This window comes from Nicotiana tabacum, chromosome 1, assembly GCF_000715075.1.
Source record: "Nicotiana tabacum cultivar K326 chromosome 1, ASM71507v2, whole genome shotgun sequence".
Lineage (NCBI taxonomy): Eukaryota > Viridiplantae > Streptophyta > Magnoliopsida > Solanales > Solanaceae > Nicotiana > Nicotiana tabacum.
Window position 1 is genome coordinate 192,595,378 of NC_134080.1, and position 19,611 is coordinate 192,614,988.

Consider the following 19,611-nt stretch of genomic DNA (forward strand, 5'->3'; position numbering starts at 1 on the left):
ACTTTCTGGATCCCCAGCAGAGTCGCCAGAGCTGTCACACCCCTTTTCTACCCCTCAAAATAATAATAATATGTATGGGCCAAAGAGTTTTTCCAATTAAAGTGACAAAATTTGAATAGGGATTATTTTATTGTTCAGAGTCGCCACTTAGAATTGATTTTTTCGATGTTCCAAGTCACCATTTATTTGGATCCCTAGTCAAAGGAAGGTTTGACTGTATTTTAATCGGTCCGCGAAAACAAAGTTCGGGTAAGAAATTCTGTTGACCGGGGAGAAGGTATAAGGCATTCCCCGAGTCCCGTGGTTCTAGCACGGTCGCTTTATTGACTTAAACTTGGCTTAAATTAATTTTGGACAAACTGTGATTTATATTATTTTCATGTTTTACCTATCCTCTTTTATCTATTGATTATTAGAAAAAATTAAAGAATATTTTTGAATAATAAGATGTCATAACCACACTACGCAAGCGAATGCGTGATCGACGAAATTTATTATTTAGTCATAACGGCGCTACGCAAGCGAATCCGCTGTCATGACAGACGATTGTTAGCACGTTATTTACTTTTGAAAAATTGTTGCAATTGTGTTTGGAGGAAACATTAACCCTCTTTTTTTCAGAAAATTTATTAAATGTCACTACCACACTACGCAAGCGAATCCGTGATTATGACAAAAGATTTATGACATGAAATTGATGAATTAACATATTAAAAGTTAAGCGTCACGCTACACAAGTGAGTCCGTGAAGTTAAAGCGCACCTACTATTTGCCTAACAATTAAATTAATTAAAGGGAAACTAGTTAATTAAAATAGTAGAAAAATCTGATATTATTATTATTACTTCGAGCTTTATAGTTGGGAAAAATTATGCAAATAAATGTTGGACCAACTTTATCTATTTTAAAAGAAATGAGCCAACTTCTTGTTAAAAAAAATGGGCCAGCTTGTATGGAACTTTTGGGCTGCTGGAATTTATTATTAAAATGGGCCAAGAAATGAATTTCAATTGGTCCAATGTTATATAGAAGAAAAGGGGTAATTTTGTTGTTTAAAGGTAAATGGGCCAACTTTTATCTTTGATTCAATAAGGTCCAAAGTTGATACAATCTTAGCTCTTTACTTTGTTTGAGTTCATGACCATTAACTACATAGTCACAATTGTATAAACACCCACTTTACAAAAATAGCCATTTTTGCAAATCCGGCAAAATGGCCAGATTCACAAAGATACCATCACAGCATTCCTAGAAGGATATGTTGGCGGTGAAATTTCAGCAACTAAAACGAACTCATGCTATGTGTTATACACCTAAAGACATTCATGGCATACTTAGCATTGTTACTCGGATATAATAGCTTGAAAACATGCTTAAAAAATCCATAAACGACTTACATATCACATTCAAAAACTTACAACTTAATATTCAAGTATTATGAAGGACTATACTCACATTATCACATGCTTGATACATAACAATAACATACAATCTCTTTTGTTGTCAAACTATTCATCACATCAAAACACATTTAAATGGTGCAACATGTTCAAGTTGTTCCCATTGCTGAAAATACGTACATTACGAGTCATAAAGGATTACCTGGTAGCAAAAGAATAAACAGTAGTTTAGCAACTAAAGCAGCATAAAAACAACATCAAAACAGCAACAAAACCAGCAACAAATCCGTGTTAAAACAACCCGAAAACTTAGAGAGGGAACCCAGAAACGAACTCTAAAGAGGACTTATACTTTTTTTAAAAGTTTGCACTCTAAGATTCACTCCCAAAGCTCACCATTTCAGCTTACTTTTCATGTGTTCAACTGCTGAATTTTTTTTTGTTTTTGTGACGAAGCAATTATAAAAATAATCCCCTGGAAGTGTGATGGAGTCCCCTCTATATATCAAAACAACCAACTATTTCAAAAAATTAAAAATCAATCTTTTTGACAGATTTTTCTACAAAATCTGCTCTTAAATTCAAAAAGCAAGACTTTCTAGTTCAAATCTTGTCAAGTATTTCAAACAAAATCTGCACTCCACTATTCAAAGATAGACTTTATTCAAATAATGTCCAAAGGTCTACATTTTCTTACCAAACAATTTGACTTTTGAGTGTTATACTCAAAGAGTCTTGAAGCAGTAAACAAACAACCAAACAAGTACCATATACTCTTAAGTATTTTTCATTACCTCACTTTTATCAATACAAAACTATTTTACTACTTCAACAAGTGCAAAAACAGAAAATTTAACATTTCAAACTTCAAAAACTAATGCTAAAACAATTAACAATAGACAAAAATAAAATCTAAAAATTAAAAAAATTAGCCATGAAAAAGAATAGGATTTTACCATTTTACAATTCAAGTGGCCGAAAAAATGGTGGTATGCCAAAAGAGGGTGTTCGGGGAGGTCGCCGGAATTTGGCCGGATTTTGATCGCCGGATTTTCAGGGTGAAATTGGCATCAATAGCTAGGTCTTGAGAAGCTCTATCCATTGATGTAAGTATTGTGGGGTGGTAGTGGTTGGAGCTTCAATAATTTGGGCAAAAAGGTGACGGGAAAGTTTCCTAGATTTAAGATTTAAGGAGTTTGAGGGATTTTTGAAGGAATTGGTTTGGAGATATGGAAAGAGGAAGTTGTGGAGATTACATGGTGTGAATTTGGAGGTGGTCCGCTGGCGGCGGTGGGCGGAGCTGGGGCCGCGTAGAGAGAGTGAAGAGAGAGAGAAGAGAGAAGAAGGCGAAAAGAATTATGGGTGAAAATGAGGACAATTTTCAGATTTTTGAGGCTTTAAATACCTAATCCAAGAGTGAATGAGATCCATTGGATCAAGATGGAATGGATGGGTATGATTTGATCTTGTTTCATTTAGTGAAACGACGTAGTTTTAAACCCTTTCAATGACGGCCCTTTATCTTGCACTCTTGGACAATTTTTCTTTCAAATTTGGCCAAATTTCTTCCTTAATCCTACTTATTAATCTAATTTTACGCAAATAAATTAATTAAATAACTTATTCTAATGATCAATTAACTAGATTAATTCACCAACTGAACAACTAGTTAATTCTTAAAATGCACAAATGAAGAAAGAACTATTTTTTTTTAGTATTTTATGATAGGAATATGCAATTAAAGTCACAAAATTGAGAAAAATAATTAAAATAACAAAACACTAATAACTTTAGGAGGTGTTAAAATAGTGCAAAAATTAGGTGTTCACACTAACTAACACGATACTAATTGTAATGCTCATTTCTCCAAATAACTCTACTGATTATGTTGGGCGGAGGTTACGAAAGATACATTTAAAAAATTTCATAGTGGTGAAGAGGAGATCAATTGATGTATTTTGGGTAAAATGGGTAAGACTGAAGGAAGATGCTACTGGGGGGGGGGGGGGGTTGGTACTAGAGTAGATGGAGAGGAGAAAAATGGAGAATTAGGGGATGGGACTATCATTTGAAATTAAGGGTGTATTTGTAATAATTTTTTCTTGAAAATGAGTCGCTTTATCATTTATTTTTTCATGTTTGTTTGGTGAATGAATTTTTTTTTTCCGAAAAATATTTTTTAGTGTTTGGTTAGAAAGTAAAAAATATTTCTTTAAGAAAATAATTTTCTATGTTACTCTCCTCAATTTCCCCTTCCCCCAAATCGTCATGTTTCCTATGCTCCTCCCCCAAATACTCAATGTTTTCATGACTCTATTTTCTTCAAGAACTTAATTATTCTTTTAAAAATTCACACAAACCCAAAAAAACTACTATGCTGCTTTACTTTTTCATACAAGAACAACGTTAAAACTTGAGCTTCTTAACTAAAAAGAAAATATTCTTTTTCTTGTTGAAACAAAACATAAGTACTCTTTCTACAACATGAAAAAAAATTACTTATTTTATTAAAATGAAAGAAAATACTTTTTCTTCATTACGAAAAGAATATACTTATTTTGTTGAGATGAAAAAAAAATACTCTATCAACAACATGAAAAGAAATTACTCTAAATAATATTTTTATTTTAGGTTGGGGTGGGGTGGGGGGGTCAGGGTATGGATAAGTGTGGGGGGTGGGGTGCAGGTGGTTTGGGGGTGGGTGGGTGGGATGAGAGTAGGGTGATGAGGGTTGGTGGGGATGAGGAATATGATGATGAAGGTTGAAAAAGAGTTTTGGAAATATTTTCCCTTCTTTTGTAGGGCTTCAAAACCGAACCATAATCGTTAACCGAATCGAAAAAACGACTTATTGGCTTATTGGTATGTATCGGGTTGTCGGAGTAACGGTTTGATGAACAGATTGAAATTTTATAACTAACGGCTTAACGATTTGGGGGCGGATTACTCAATTTCCTTATCGGATAAACCATTAACCCATTCAGAATTTTTATATTTATACTTTTATCCCTATGTATATAAAGTAATATTTGAAACCCTAAGGCCTAAAATCTAAATACCTAATTTATCAAATTTCAATTGCAGCCGATAAGCACCCCTACAGTCATCTCTCTCTTCTCTCTTTTCTCTTTTCTTTTTTCTCTTTTCTCTTTTCTGTCACCTAAAGTCCAAATCTCTAATTAAAATTTCTCTCAAATCCCAATCTCGTCAGTCATCTCTACCATACGAGTTTTGACCAAGAAAAAGGCTACGCATGCATTAACGTTTCATTGTTTATATGCAAATCAATTATTTATAACCTTGAAAAACAATTACGAATTTTCTGTTTGTCAAATTTTAAGGTTGTGATTTTGCTTTTGATGACTATGAATCTGAACAAGATCCCATTGATAGCTATTTATGATTTCCACAACAAATCTCCTTAATTCTTTCAAACATATTTGCTCAGCTGATTAACTTCATTTGAAGTCTGAAGTCAGACAAAATGACAAATTCTCTAGTTTTCTACTTTTCTTTTATTGTCGATTCAGTTTAGCCGATAAATCGCCTGGTAATCGTTAACCCGATACCGATCCACCCTATGTCTTATTGGATGGTTAGCGGATTACTATATTTATAAACCGATAACCGATAAGCTGAACCGTTAAGCATAAATACCGCCCGATCTGCCCGATAAGCACCCTTATTCTTTTGTTAAGTAAAATATTTTCCTCCAATTAAGAAAAATGAGTCCACGAGGAAAATATTTTCCAAAACGTTTAAGTCAACCAAACATGAAAAAATTGTTCATACCAAACACAACTTAAAATTTCTCTAGGATTCAAACTAGGTGATTTTTATATAGAGTTGGTACTTATTTTTTCCTAATAATCAGGTGACGTAGATTTCTCAAAGATATTCAAATATACCACCATGAGAAAGAAAATTAAGACACATTCTCAAAGATTGTATTAGAAACTACTAAAATAAAGTAGAAGTTTGGCTATGTGCCATTAAAAGAAAGGTTGAAATTCTTACAAGTATTATCAAAAATAATATCAAGAGAAACAACAATAATAATCTAGTAAAATTCCACAAGTGAGGCATGAGGAAGATAGTGTGTACGCAGACCTTACTTCTACTCCGAAAGAGTAAAGAGATTGTTTTCGATAGACCCTCGACTCAAAAAAAAAATATCAAAAATCAATAACATAAATCAAGAAAAAATTGGATGGTAAATTAAATTAAAGCTCTCGTTTGTCATAATCACTTAAAAATAGGTAAAAATTGCACGGGGCGCCTTATTTGGTCGCCCCCATTTAATCTATATCAATTTTTTTTAAAAACTTTTAACTTGTACCCACTTTTTAAACAACTTCAGCCCCCTTTCTCCTCCTCCTTCTCCTCCTTCGTTTTCTTCTTCTACAACGATGACTTCAACATTGCTCTCTTTGATTAATGAAGCTAAAGCAAATATACTGAGGACTTCCACTTGGATTATTATAACATTAAAAATCCCAAATCAAGAGATAATAAAAGTTATTTTATAATAATAACTGGCATCTCTCGCTATATCATTTGAACAATGAATCAAACTTTTCCTTTCTTTCTTTAATTATCAATAGTCTAGAATCAATTGGTTCTCGACTATGGAGATTTATATTTCAATTTGGTAAAGTTGGACACCCACACTATCAATGTAGTCTCTAAATCTCAAGTTTCAGTATAAATTCACAGCAGAGTCATGCTAGTAATTATGTTACTGGAAACACAACAGCGCCATCGTCATCTTGTTGCTCACAGCTATCAAGGGTCGTGGCATCACAGCCACGGTGCCTTTATAACATGCTGAAGTTAATCAAATATAGAACAAAAACTTCAGTTCTAGAGCTGAAGTTCCCTAGTTACAAAACAAAAACTTCGTGAGTTACAAAACAAAAACTAGAGCTGAAATTCGCTAGTTACAAAACAAAAACTTCAGCTCTAGAGCTGAACTTCAAGCCCGACTACTAGAATGCTGAAGTTTTGCGTGATTGTCTTTGCTACTTCAGCCCCGTATGCTGAAGTTATGCGAAAAAACGGGTACACTTGCAATTTTTTTTGCAAAGCGGGCACAAGTTAAAACGTGACACAAAAAGCGGGTATAAATGTAAATGCCCCTAAAAATAGGAAATTCAAAATAGGTATTCTTTTCTATGATTGAAATTTAAACCTTCTTCTCCCTTTTTTTTAAATAGTGACACTATTTTACATTTATAATACTAATATTTTTTATGTCTTCATAGAACAATTTATTGATCGAATGCATACTGTCAGTATAAGTTTTTACTCAATACTTTCTTCCTGACCTCTAATTATTTTCTCCTCCTATGTGAACAATGAAAGAACGAGCAACACATGTTATTCACGAGTGTTGTACCAAATTTTGTAGTAGTACTTTATTGTTATACAAACTTATATCTCATTATCAAATTTAAAAAAAACAAAAACAAAACTAAGCCCTTTATAGTCGGTAAAGATCACTTTTAACACACGGCTGAAACTATTTACATTTGGTAGCTGAAAAAATATATAAAGTTTGTATATTTTTTATATATAACACAAAAAAATATATACATACAATATATATATATATATATACATACAATATATATATATATATATATATATATATATATATATACATTTTGTCTATTATTTTGAGAGCGGTTATAGACTGTCATTTTTCCTTTATAATGGGGCTTTTGCATCTATACCCGATTGTGCGGTCACAATTGAACTTATACCTACTTTACAAAAAAATTTACAAGCCTACCCACTTTACGATCAACTTCAGAATTATCAAGTCTGAAGTTAAAAAAAATTAGTCTGAAGTGAAAAAATTACACTTTGGATGCACTTAAGGCCAAATAGGTCTAAAGTGCAACCAATGGTTTCATGTACTTAATGCCAATAAGTCTGAAGTGAAAAAATTGCACTTCAGATGCACTTAAGGCCAAATAGGTCTGAAGTGCAACCAATATTTTTTTGCACTTAAGGTTAAATAGGCATGAAATGCAAATTGCCCATAAACAGAAATTTGTTATTCAAATTTTAACAATCTAGTATACGATTTAACACCTAAATTTACTCCAAATGAGCTCAAACTTGAAATATAACCTCCAAATATCATCAAGGGAATTAAGAAAAAGAAGAAGAAGAAACCCTAAGTAGTAGCAAAAATAAAGCGCCACAACAGTTCAATACTATAAAACATCATAAACTACCTTAAAATATATTTACAAACACCATAAAATCACTCTCACGCGAAGAAGGAGAAGGAGGAGGAGGAGTTGGAGAAAAAAGTTTGAAGTTGTTTAAATTTTGAATACTAGTTAAAAAAAATTTAAAAAATGGATACAAATTAAATGAACCGTACAATTTTTACCTTTATAATCAGGTTAAGGCCCAAGCCAGATCCCACCGTCTAGGGCATGATGGTGGCCCAAGAGTGAAGGTGCAACTTTGGAAATCTTCCTCACAGTATACTTAATTAAATAATACATACACTAAAAACTATATCAATAATTGTAGTAGTTATTTGCAATTTAAATAGCTAGATCACATTATCATAAACAAATATCTTCACATCCCCATAACTCATTGCCATATAAGTTTCAGTTTTTGATTAAAAATCCAAAAAAACCACAAAATAAAAATAAAAAACAAAATAAAAAAAGAACAAGAAAGAAAAACATATCTTCCTTCCCTATTATTTTTCCAGAACAACAACATACTGTATATCATAAAATCAAATCCTCTTATATCTTCAAAAAACGTCAATGCCAATTCCTCCATCTTTCTTGAATTCTTGATTCTCTCTCACATACACATACACATACACAGACACACAAACACGGACTTCAATTTTTGCTTGCCATTTCCCACACCCCCTCTTATTTCTAGTTATTTTTCTTTGTTTTTTTTCCCTGGATTTTCAAGATCCTCATAATCTTCTTGAAATAATAATTCAAAATTCCATCTTTATCATTTATATTACATAGAAACGAGAAGAAATTTCTGGGTTCTTTTTTTTATTAGATTTAAAAAAAAAAATCTAATACGTCGTCATTTAAATCACTTGATCAAGAAGTGCTATCACAACTTTCTATTTTAAACTTTTAGGTTTCCTTTTTTTTTCCTTCTGCTATTTGATTTTTTTTTTTTTGTGTGTGTGTGTAAAGAATGGCTTTTTATTTCTTATATAGGAGCATATTGCAAAAAAAATTATTGTTGAATTTGATTAATGGTTGTATTGCAGTTGGTATTAAAGTTCATGGTTACTGTATTGTTGGGGTTTTACTGGAATTTAGATTGTACTATTGTATTTGACATAACTGGTTAGTGGGGTTGCTAGTTTAGCTGAAAGGTTGATTTTTTGATATTGGATTTCATAATAAAGGTGATAAAAGAGAGCAATTCAAGATTTTATTGGGTTAAAACAAGTAATAGTGGTGTATGGGAGAACATGAGGGATGGGCAGAGCCAAGTGGGCTATGTCCGAACGGGCTATTGCCCAATGCAGAATCAGAACAGATGATCCGAGCCCTTGACTCGGAGAGATGGTCAAGGGCTGAGGAAAGGACTGCTGAGTTAATTGGCTGCATTCAGCCTAACCAGCCGTCTGAGGAGCGCAGAAATGCTGTTGCTGATTACGTCCAACGCCTCATCATGAAGTGCTTCCCTTGTCAGGTTGTCTTGAAATTTTCCTAATGGTATAAGTTTTATCTAAGTTTCATATGCCGTCTTTGGCTGATCCATTCTGATATATGACCTAGTTACCTCTATAAAAATGTAAAAATGAATTCTCAATTATTTTCAATGACTTTAGCACCAGGAGCGAATGTTGAATGAACTATACGGGTTCGGCAGAATCTAGTAGCTTTGGCCCATACTTTATATATATTTAAAAAATTCGCTAAATATGTACGAACAGTAAAATTTGAAACCAAATACCAGCACTCGAGGTTGTTGTCCGAGAATCTCGAATCCGTAAAGTTCAAATCCTGGATACCCTTTTGTTTGGCGCCTCAGAATACAATCTTTGAAATTATGGTGGTTGTGTTGCTACATTCTGGTAAAATAGCTGTATAGAAGTTCCATATGCAATCTTTGGCTGATCTGTTTTGATATGACTTAGTTACCTCTACGAACATGTAAAAAATTGAATTCGTAGATGTTTTCAATGACGTTGGTACTTGAGTATGCAATGGTTCAAAGTATGGCCAATATAAACCTATTTTAACTTTTGAAATGACTTAATATTTTGTTCAAATAATTAGAGCACGTTATTCTGCTTTGCGAAGCAAATTATGCTACCTGAAGCTGAGAGAGTAAATAAGAGTTGTCTTATGTGTTATTCTTTTGTCCTAGCACATATAAGATTTCAATGGTGTGGGGCGTGACCTAATAGTCAATGAAGTAGGAGGAGAATCATGCGATCTTAGTTTCAAATTCTAGTAGAGGCAAAAAGCACTGGGTGATTTCTTCTCATTTGCCCAAGTCTTGATGCGCAGAGTTGCTCGGTACCTGTGCCAGTGGGAGGTAGCAGCCTAGCAGGTACCGGTGGAATTGTTAAGGTGCACGCAAGTTGGCCCGGACACCACGTCACGAAAAAAAAGAAAGATTCCAATCGACTGAGGATATTTCATTTTCCTTTATTTCTGATCTGAAGAGTCAAGTAAGTGGAGTATATTATAGAAACAATAGCTCATTGATGAAGCTCAATGAGTTCTGAAGTGGGAAAGCGCAAATATTTGCCGTGTGGGGTGCAGTGGATGTGGTGTAAAAAATCTGGGTGGACTGCTGGTTTGGAGCGTTCAAAACTTAACAATATAGCGGTGTAATCAATAAAAGCATGGAATAATCGTGATCAACTGACTAAGTATAGCATAACGAACATTGTTGTATCTCATTGACGAGTGAAAGTGATTATTGTTATGGTTATAAAGTGAATCTCTAGCATTAGTGTTTATAGTGCAGTTGACTATGTCATTCATTCTGGTGTAAGCTTTTCTTGGTAAAGAAAGGATTACTTAGAGTTTCCGTACAGTACTTCGTCCTCTTACTTTTATTGCTGAAAGAAAAAGATAAATATGCAAGCCCTCTGTTGTGGATTGCTAATATGAGGCTTTTCACTGCTAAATTTTTTTTTTTTTGGGGATCAACTTGCTCTTTCCAGGTTTTCACTTTTGGTTCAGTACCATTGAAGACTTATCTTCCTGATGGAGACATTGATTTAACTGCCTTCAGTAATAACCAAACTTTGAAAGATACATGGGCTTATCAGGTTCGGGATATGTTAGAGGAGGAAGAGAAAAATGAAAATGCTGAATTTCGTGTCAAGGAGGTTCAGTACATTCAAGCTGAAGTATGTCCTCTACACAACCACCATTTACTTTAGACTTTGAATGCAATGTGCTCTTAGTTTCTGCAGCAATTGCAACATAACCCTGCTGACTGAGTGAGAGTATGTTGGAGTATTTTTCTAAATCTAGAGAGCTCCATTCAGGTTGTTTGTCCAATTCTGAAAACAACAGATGAGGTGAAAATAGTTTCTTTTGTTGTTTTTTTTGGGGCCTGAATTTTATCTGCATTTTTTTGGGCCTCAAAGGAATATCATAAAGAAAATGAAGTTTATCATGATAATCATATTTTCTCAGTTTCTTCTGAACTTTGAGAATAGAAGCAAACGTCATTTTTTCTTCTTTTTTTTTTCAATATTTTTTTATTTTTTATGTAAGCCTTAGTTTAAGGACATATTCTCTTTCCCTTTGTTCTGCTTGTCAGTCTGTCTGGCTAGAGCTGATAAAAGGATACTCTTGATGTAATTCAGTTTTTTCTGATGTAAGCTTCATCTTCTTGTGATAACTTGACGCTATTTCTTGAGCCTTAGAAACTTTTCTCATGGGGATAGCATGTTGGTTGCTGTGATGTTTTTGCAAGTTTTAAGTTATTGCCTCAGTTTACACTTGTATCTGGGATTGAACTTGGCTAATGAGGATATTATAGTGTTGGGAAAGAGACTATTTTTACATAATTTACGGAAATGTCATTTGAATTAGTAGCTAATATTTAACATGAGTAATCAATAATTTATTTATATTGTTGTCTTATTATAAGGCTTAGAGAAGGTAACTGCCGCTTGTATTCTTGGTTGTTATACTTGACATTTCTTCAGTTGTAACTTTATTTTGCTCTGCACTCACTCATCGTTGTTCTTGTCCCTTTTCTATTGCAGGTAAAGTTAATAAAATGCTTAGTTGAAAACATCGTGGTTGACATTTCTTTCAATCAGCTAGGGGGTTTGTGTACCCTTTGCTTCCTTGAGGAGGTGTGCAGTTTCTTTTTTTATCCTAAAAAACCTGATATTTTATGATATGCTCATAACTTTAACATACCATGCAAAGTACTATTTTTTAAATAACAGACTAAAGTCTAAACCAACAAAGAAACAAGATGAGTATTGAGTCCTGAGGAAAGGGAAAGAAGATCTTTACTTTACGTGTTCATCTTTTGTAGGTCGATCACCTGATAAACCAGAATCACTTGTTCAAGCGCAGCATTATTTTGATTAAGGCCTGGTGTTATTATGAGAGCCGTATATTGGGTGCTCATCACGGTCTTATTTCAACTTATGCCTTGGAGACCTTAGTTCTTTACATATTTCACATGTTCAACAATTCGTTTGCTGGGCCACTTGAGGTTACTAACTTGTAACTTTTTTTTATTTTTTCTTTTGTTTAAATGTTCTTAATGTTGCATTCATCATCTCTATCCTTTAAGGTTTTGTATTTATACTTGCAGGTTCTATATCGCTTCTTGGAGTTCTTCAGCAACTTTGATTGGGACAACTTTTGTGTTAGCTTGTGGGGGCCTGTGTCGATTAGTTCTCTTCCTGATGTCACTGGTACAAATATGTTGAAGAGCCAATTTTTCGTTTTGTTTTCCTTTACTTTGATCTGAGTTTATCTGTTAGCTTAAGTATAGTTGGAAAAATGCAGCGGAACCTCCTCGAAAAGATGAGGGAGAATTGCTTCTCAGCAAATTGTTTCTTGAGGCCTGTAGCTCCGTATATGCTGTTTTCCCTGTTGGCCAGGAAAACCAAGGACAACCATTCGTTTCTAAACATTTTAATGTGATTGATCCTTTACGAGTAAACAACAACCTTGGCCGCAGTGTGAGTAAAGGTATTCAAACTTTGAAAGTTTTTTAATGACATTCCTTGGCGTTAGTTATTCCTTGTTGTTCAAAGTGGTTTCTGTAATTTTGTTTTTTTTAGGCATATGGTGGTCTTAGCTTATGAGGATTTACTTATATTTAGTTGCATTTCTGTTGTTCTCTTGATTTTATTTTTCTTGGTTTATAAATCTTATTTCTATCTGACCATTTTTATGAAACGACTTATTCCTATCTGATATTTAGTGTATTTAAGTGAAACGTTTGTAACTCGGGCATTGTACGGGGTCTCTAGAAATGTATGTTGGTGCCTTTGAAGAACAAAAAGTTACAATTCTATTGGTTAGTCGGTAGTCGCAGACAAACTTCTGTTGACTAATTTTGGATGTTGAAAATCTTGAGACGCTCTTACTATTGTGAGACTGTTTACATTCTTAGCCGTTATAAACAGTATTTGCTCAGTTCTTCTGTTGACTAATTTTGAATGGGATTCTTAGCATGATATCTTTTGCTGCTTCATGGGGATATGATTCATACTGTTGGCAGGTAATTTCTATAGGATACGGAGTGCATTTGGCTTTGGTGCCAAAAGACTAGCAAGATTACTGGACTGCCCCAAAGAAGATCTAATTCATGAAGTAAATCAGTTCTTTATGAATACGCTGGACAGACATGGTAGTGGCCAAAGGCCTGATGCACCAGGGCCCGAGTTGTTGCGCCTGAGATTTTCAACACCGGATGACCTACCCGACTCCGAGTATTTTAGGGTCAACTCTAGTGGGAAAAAGGTGAATGGAAAATCTTCTGGTCGTGATTTTGAGGTGGAAGGAACTCAATCACCTATTGTTTCCTCTCAACATGGTATTCATTTATCTGGAAGCTTCTCTAGAATGAATGATACCGCCCAAAAGAACCATGGGAATTTGAGCACCTCAAGGGTATCTGATCAAAAGAAAAAAGAGAGAAATTTGAAATCTGATCAAATAGGAATTGATACACAGGGTAGGTTTGTTTTTTCTAGAACACGGTCTAGTCCTGAGCTGACTGACATGTATGGTGAAGTTACTACTGCTCAAGGAAGGCGTGGAAAAGCTCAGGAGTCTGCAAAAATGCAACCTACTCCATTGAGGCAGGACAGCAGTAACTGGAGGAAGAATCAAGGATCTGAAAATTTAGCAAGCCAGAATGGTCGATCTGACACTTCATCGATCAGACATTTTCCATCTCATCAAAGTCTCGAAGCCGTTGCTGACTCCAACAGTAGATCAAATAGCTTTAGCCGAGATGCGGGATTAGATGCTCCAAATGAAGAGCTTTGTAGTACACAGGGGATGATGCATCAGGATGAGCAAGATCTTGTGAATCTGATGGCATCTACTTCGGTCCATGGTTTTAATGGTCAGGTTCACTTGCCATTTAATTGGGCTGCAGCCCAACTGCCTTTCCCTATCTCGCCCTCCATTCTGGCTTCTATGGGATATAATCAACGAAATATTCCAGGATTGGTTCCCACTAATTTTCCTCCTGCATTTTCCAATGTGCAATTTCCTCATGGTATGATTTCGCCCCACTTAAATCATTACTTCCCAGGCCTTGGGTTGAGTCCAGCTTCTGAAGATTCAATTGACCGGAATAGTGAAAATTTTAGTTCTACGGATATGAACTCAGGCGAGGCAATCAAAGATTTCTGGCAGGAGCCAGATGCAGGTTCTAACGTTGAATTTGACCTACAAAACGGAAATTATGAAATACCTCAATCTGATGATAAAACACATGCAGTCGAGTCAGGTTCTAATTTTGTTCCTTCATCTTGGGCGACTGGCTCCAGTAATAGAGCTCAGCAGAAGCATACAAAGGAAAAACATGGGCCAATCAAGGAAGAACATTCTGATGATATTCAGTTTCAGGATAACATAAGAATGACCGATGTTTACGCTGAAGAAAGATTGGCAAGTTCAAGGTTCTCATCCGCTGCTCACAGCAAAACCTCTTCTGAGAGTTCTTGGGATGGGTCTTCTACTAAAAGTACAAAGTCAACAAGGGGAAGACGGGGAAATAAAACAGGTGATGCTGAGCCAACTACTGGTTACAGAAAAGTTAAGATGATGTCTGACCATAAATCTAACCAAGCCGTGGAAGATGATCAGGATTGGAACTCTGTTTCAAACTTGGGTACCGAAATGTCTGAGAGTAGCCAGGGCATTATTTCCATGCACATTGCAAGGCAACATATGCCTGATTATGAAGGTGCTCAGACAAGTGGATCTGACCCAATAGTGCCCATTGCACCAATGCTCATAAGGCCTGGTTCTCAGCAAAGAATGACGGATAATTCTGGGGTTATTGCATTTTATCCCACCGGGCCACCAGTTCCCTTTCTTACAATGCTTCCAATATATAATATTCCACCTGAGTCTGGAACTCCTGATGTATCAACCGGCCACTTCGGAAGAGAAGAATGCTTTCCCAATCGTGATTTAGGCCAGAACCTTGATCCTTCTGAGGGACTTGACCACAGTGAAAATGAAAATAATAAACATAAGTCTGATATACTTAACAGTGACTTTGCTAGTCATTGGCAAAATTTACAGTATGGACGGTTTTGCCAAGATCCCAGGCCTGGGCCTCATGTTTATCCTTCTCCTGTTATGGTACCGCCTGCATACTTAAAAGGCCATTTCCCGTGGGATGGTCCTGGAAGACCGATGTCAGCGAGCATGAGCCTTTTTACTCAATTGATGAGCTGTGGTCCTCGTATATTACCCATCTCACCGCTACAATCTGTTTCAAATCGACCTCCCAATATGCTTCAACATTATGTAGCTGAGATGCCGAGATATCGTAGCGGGACTGGGACATACTTGCCAAATCCAGTAAGAAATCTGCTCAAAATTCCTGTTTGTTGATTGATATTGCTCTATTCCATTGTATGTTTGATCCTAGAATGTGTGGTTGGAGACGGGTATAGGACTACATTATTATATAAAATGCATGCAGAATTCTTGCACATCTTTGTCTTCACTTGTCTATATTAGCCTTTTTCTTCTTCAGATCCTCGAGATCGACTTTAGATCAATAAAAGCATCTCAATGTCGAACAATAATTTAAACATTGTACCTAGTTTACTTAATTTTTAAAAAAAGAAAAGGCTATGCTTGTCCCGAGTTTTAAGAGAGTATATTTTTGTAAGTGAAGACTCACTCCGCTTTGCTTTACCATGTTTTTCAATTTATGCCGAGGGGTCCAATGAGCCGTTTGCCTATTCTATGTCCATGAATCTCAGACACATTACCCTGGCCTGGTCTCTCTAGTTGATGAAACTGGATTTCATGTCTCTTCAGTGATTACTCTTCTATTTTGCCGTATAAGATCCTTTCTACTAAGATGTGTGGTACTGTCATTTCTAGTGGATATTTTATCTTTGCAATTTGACTATTACTTCAGAAGGCTTCGGTCAGGGATCGTCACTCTTCCGGTACAAGAAGGGGGAATTACAACCATGACAGAAATGATAACTATGGTGACAGAGAGGGTAACTGGAATGCGAATTCGAAATCCCGTGCCGGTTGGCGCAACTACAACCGCAGCCAATCTGAGAAATTAAACTCAAGATTGGATCGACCAGCATCCAGTGAGAGCCGAACTGACAGATCATGGAACTCTCATAGACACGATTCCTTCCCTTCATATCCGTCTCAAAATGGTCCATTGCATGCAAACTCAAGCCCAAGTGTGCTTCCCAGTATGGTGCATGGCATGTATCCTTTAACGTCAATGAACCCAAGTGCAGTGTCTTCAAATGGACCTGGTGTCCCTCCTGTTGTAATGTTTTATCCGTTTGACCATAATTCTACTTACAATTCACATGGAGAACAGGTTGAGTTCGGATCTGTGGGTCCAGTAGGTTTCTCAGGTGTAAACAAACAAGTCCATCCAGGTGATGGAAGTCAACTAAGGGGAGCATTTGAGGAACAGAGATTTCATGCAGTCTCTGTGCAACGGTCTTCTCCTGATCGGCCATCTTCACCGCATTATCAAAGGTAATATTTTAGTTGGTTCTAAGGATACCTCAAACTCATGGTTTGGAGAAGTTCATTCGAATCATAGTATTTTACTTTGTGTTTAGCTGGTTTTTGCTTATTATATTTTTGTCAAGTCTGCTTCTCCATGTGCCGTTAGAGCCCAGTTTCTCTAGCTTGTTCTAGTGGTATTATTGACTTTTGCATGTATTTTGATGTACTTTAAGCCATTCATAAATACTTTGAAATGTCGTCTGAGGCAAAAGATGCCTATGGTGAATGAAATGTAAAAAGGATGCTGCCTTCTTGCCAATAAGACACAAAAAATTGCAGCATGAACACGGAATAGAAGCTGAAGCACTTACAAAATAATTATTTGAGTTTAATTATTAAAAAAAATTGTATAGTTTTTTCCTCTCTATAGTTGTTTTTATCTTTTTCAAATAGCCACATATGAATTAGATCAAATAAATGAAGGCCGTGTGAGTACATTGTATTTGTGTGGCGACAAATGATGCTCCGACTAATTGGAGTACTTTGTATTCCCTGCCTATTTCGGTAAACTTTTTTTGGTGAAACATTTCTAAACTTCGTCATTGCATTATACTTCTCAACATTATTTTGAGGTTCTTTTTCTCTAAAGAATTTTCGTTGAAAGATGCTGATTTTTAACCCCTTGAATATTAAGCAGAAAGAAGACTGAGAAGTGGTGATGCAAGAAACAGTGGCGAGGGCTGGCGTGTTGCTGGTCGTTCTTATCCTGACTTTAGAACGGGGCTCTCGTGCACTAGCTCTACAAATTTTGTTAGTAAATGGTCACATCTTGGTCCTTAGCTTTCAGTTATTGAATGTAAGATGTGAAGTCATGATTTAGCCGCAGCAACCCTCTTCAATGACGCCAAAGGTGATTGGTAGGAAAAAAGTTGTGTAGATTTTGTTCCGCTTGTAGGATCGACATATTGTAACCTCATTGAAGTTGACAAGTCTTGTTAGAATTTAGGGGTTCAACTTTGTTATACTAGTGTTACCATTGGAAATCATTTTCCAGAGAAATGTACAAGAATTTTGTTTTACAGATGACTCTCTACTAGCTTCAGTTCATTCAGGATTTCGACAGTGTAGTGGTATATGATTAGAATTCATTTCAAGCATGATGTCTCTTTTATCTTTTGTGATAAGTACTTGGAGCAAGTACTACAAACAGTTGCTGCTCTTTCCTTTGATACTTTATACCTTAATCAGAAGAGAATATTTTTTTGCTTTTCGATCTCATGGCAGATCCTAAGGGATGCAAAAGGTGGGGGACAGACCTTGTCAATTATTAAACATGCTCTACAATTCAAGCATCTCAATCTCAAAAGAGTTGACAATATGAGTCCTGAAGTTACGCATCCATTTTGGCCGACTTCCCTTGCTTACATTGTTCTGTCTTTATCTGGTGTGGATGTCACTCGGTAATTTCCCTTAGGTGTAATTATGTTGTATGACATTGTCTAGTACTACGCATTGTGTGAGACAGATATTACGAAAATTTTTTATATACGTTTAATAGTTGCTAAAGCTGTGGTGTTTAGATATTTCCCTTTTTGATGTCACTGACAGCAATAGAGCCAAAAACCAGGACAGTCCCTTTGAAGTATAGGAATAGGAATATTTTGATCCTTTATAAATACTGCTGAACATAAAACATCCTTTAAGTATGAAAAAGTGGATTGCGTTGGTTCGATTCTCTTCTCTTTCTTTTTATTTTTATTTTTAAATTTTTATGGCGCCGGAAAGTTACACGTTAGGAGTAAGACATTCCCTTCTAAAGGCGACTCCGTACCCGAGATCTCTGGTTAACCATGAAGGAGTAATTACCACTCTACTAAAATCTTTGTGTTGTACAACATTTTTCAATTGCTGGTAAAGTATTTCCCCTTTTGATCTCAGCGAGAACAATAAAATTCTTGGCTTTATTGAAAGTAATATAAAATGATTCAAGTTTCCTTCCCATCTGAAAAGAACCCCCTCGAAACCAACCTATAGAAAACATGATAGCTAAATGAATAAGAACATTCATTCCGCACACAACAAATTTAAGAAACAACCCTAGAACACAAAACAAGAAAATGAGTAGAGTAGCTACCAAAAGAATCAGGTAACAGTTCAGTATTAACACAATCTAAAGATGTGGAGAATTTCGGCAAACAGGGCAGGTGGCCTTTATCTTCAACCACTCATCAACACAGTCGGCATGGAAGCTATGTTCACACAAAGGAATGAGCCTCACTGACTCTCCAGCACTGTACTCAACTAGACATATTGGGCAAGTTAGTGCGTTATGCCCCGGAAGCCGTCGGCTTTCACCAAGGACTACCTACAAAAGGGAAATTCAAAATCAAAATTCATAGAGTTAAAAATGAATATGACCTTGTTGTATGTATATATTTTAGCTAATTTTATTTTTGCTTATGTATATATAGTTTGAACTAAAAATAATCTGTTGAGTTGAACTCATAGAATCCGTCCTGAATCTGCCTTCGGCTTACCTTTGGGTATGACTGAATCGTGCAGTCATCAAGGCCAGAAGTAGGTAGAGAAATTATCACGGAGGAAACCTGAGGCGACGCCGATGGTGCCCCGGCCAAAAACCTGGCGACACGCCGGCGAATAGCTTCGTGATGCAAGCGACATGCTATACAGATTAAATAAAAGATGGATGCCACAACCAGGCATGTTGTAACTAATAGGGCTAGTACCATTACTTGATGAGGAGACATGCTTGTGGAACGACAATGTTAATAAAGAGAGCATTCCAATCAATTAATATCTGGATTTCCTAATAAGTCTAAGGTTTTGCTAGAATATTATCATATAACTGCATATGCACTTGGTCAATTTGTGTACTTGTCATCTACTAGTTGACATTATCATTTCCTTGTGTGAAGAAGGCATGCTATATATTATCATCATAATATCTACTAAGTTAATAGACGATAGTATTATGTTTCAAT

At 35.7% G+C, this 19,611-nt stretch overlaps 1 protein-coding gene across 2 annotated transcripts; it reads left to right on the top strand.

Annotated features, from left to right (window-relative positions):
- Positions 1 to 8,141: 8,141 nt before the first annotated feature.
- Positions 8,142 to 17,763, top strand: LOC107811559 (uncharacterized). Of its 2 annotated transcripts, none has more exons than XM_016636514.2 (9): positions 8,142 to 9,110; positions 10,600 to 10,788; positions 11,659 to 11,751; positions 11,940 to 12,122; positions 12,225 to 12,327; positions 12,422 to 12,607; positions 13,143 to 15,469; positions 16,041 to 16,636; positions 17,307 to 17,763. In XM_016636514.2, exons 1-9 carry the CDS (start codon positions 8,877 to 8,879, stop codon positions 17,326 to 17,328), a joined length of 3,933 nt encoding a protein of 1,310 aa, XP_016492000.1. In that variant the 5' UTR covers positions 8,142 to 8,876; the 3' UTR covers positions 17,329 to 17,763. The 2 variants fall into 2 exon arrangements, with proteins under 2 accessions (XP_016492000.1, XP_075111738.1); XM_075255637.1 differs by having other exon boundaries at positions 8,207 to 9,133.
- The last annotated feature ends 1,848 nt before the right edge of the window (positions 17,764 to 19,611 follow it).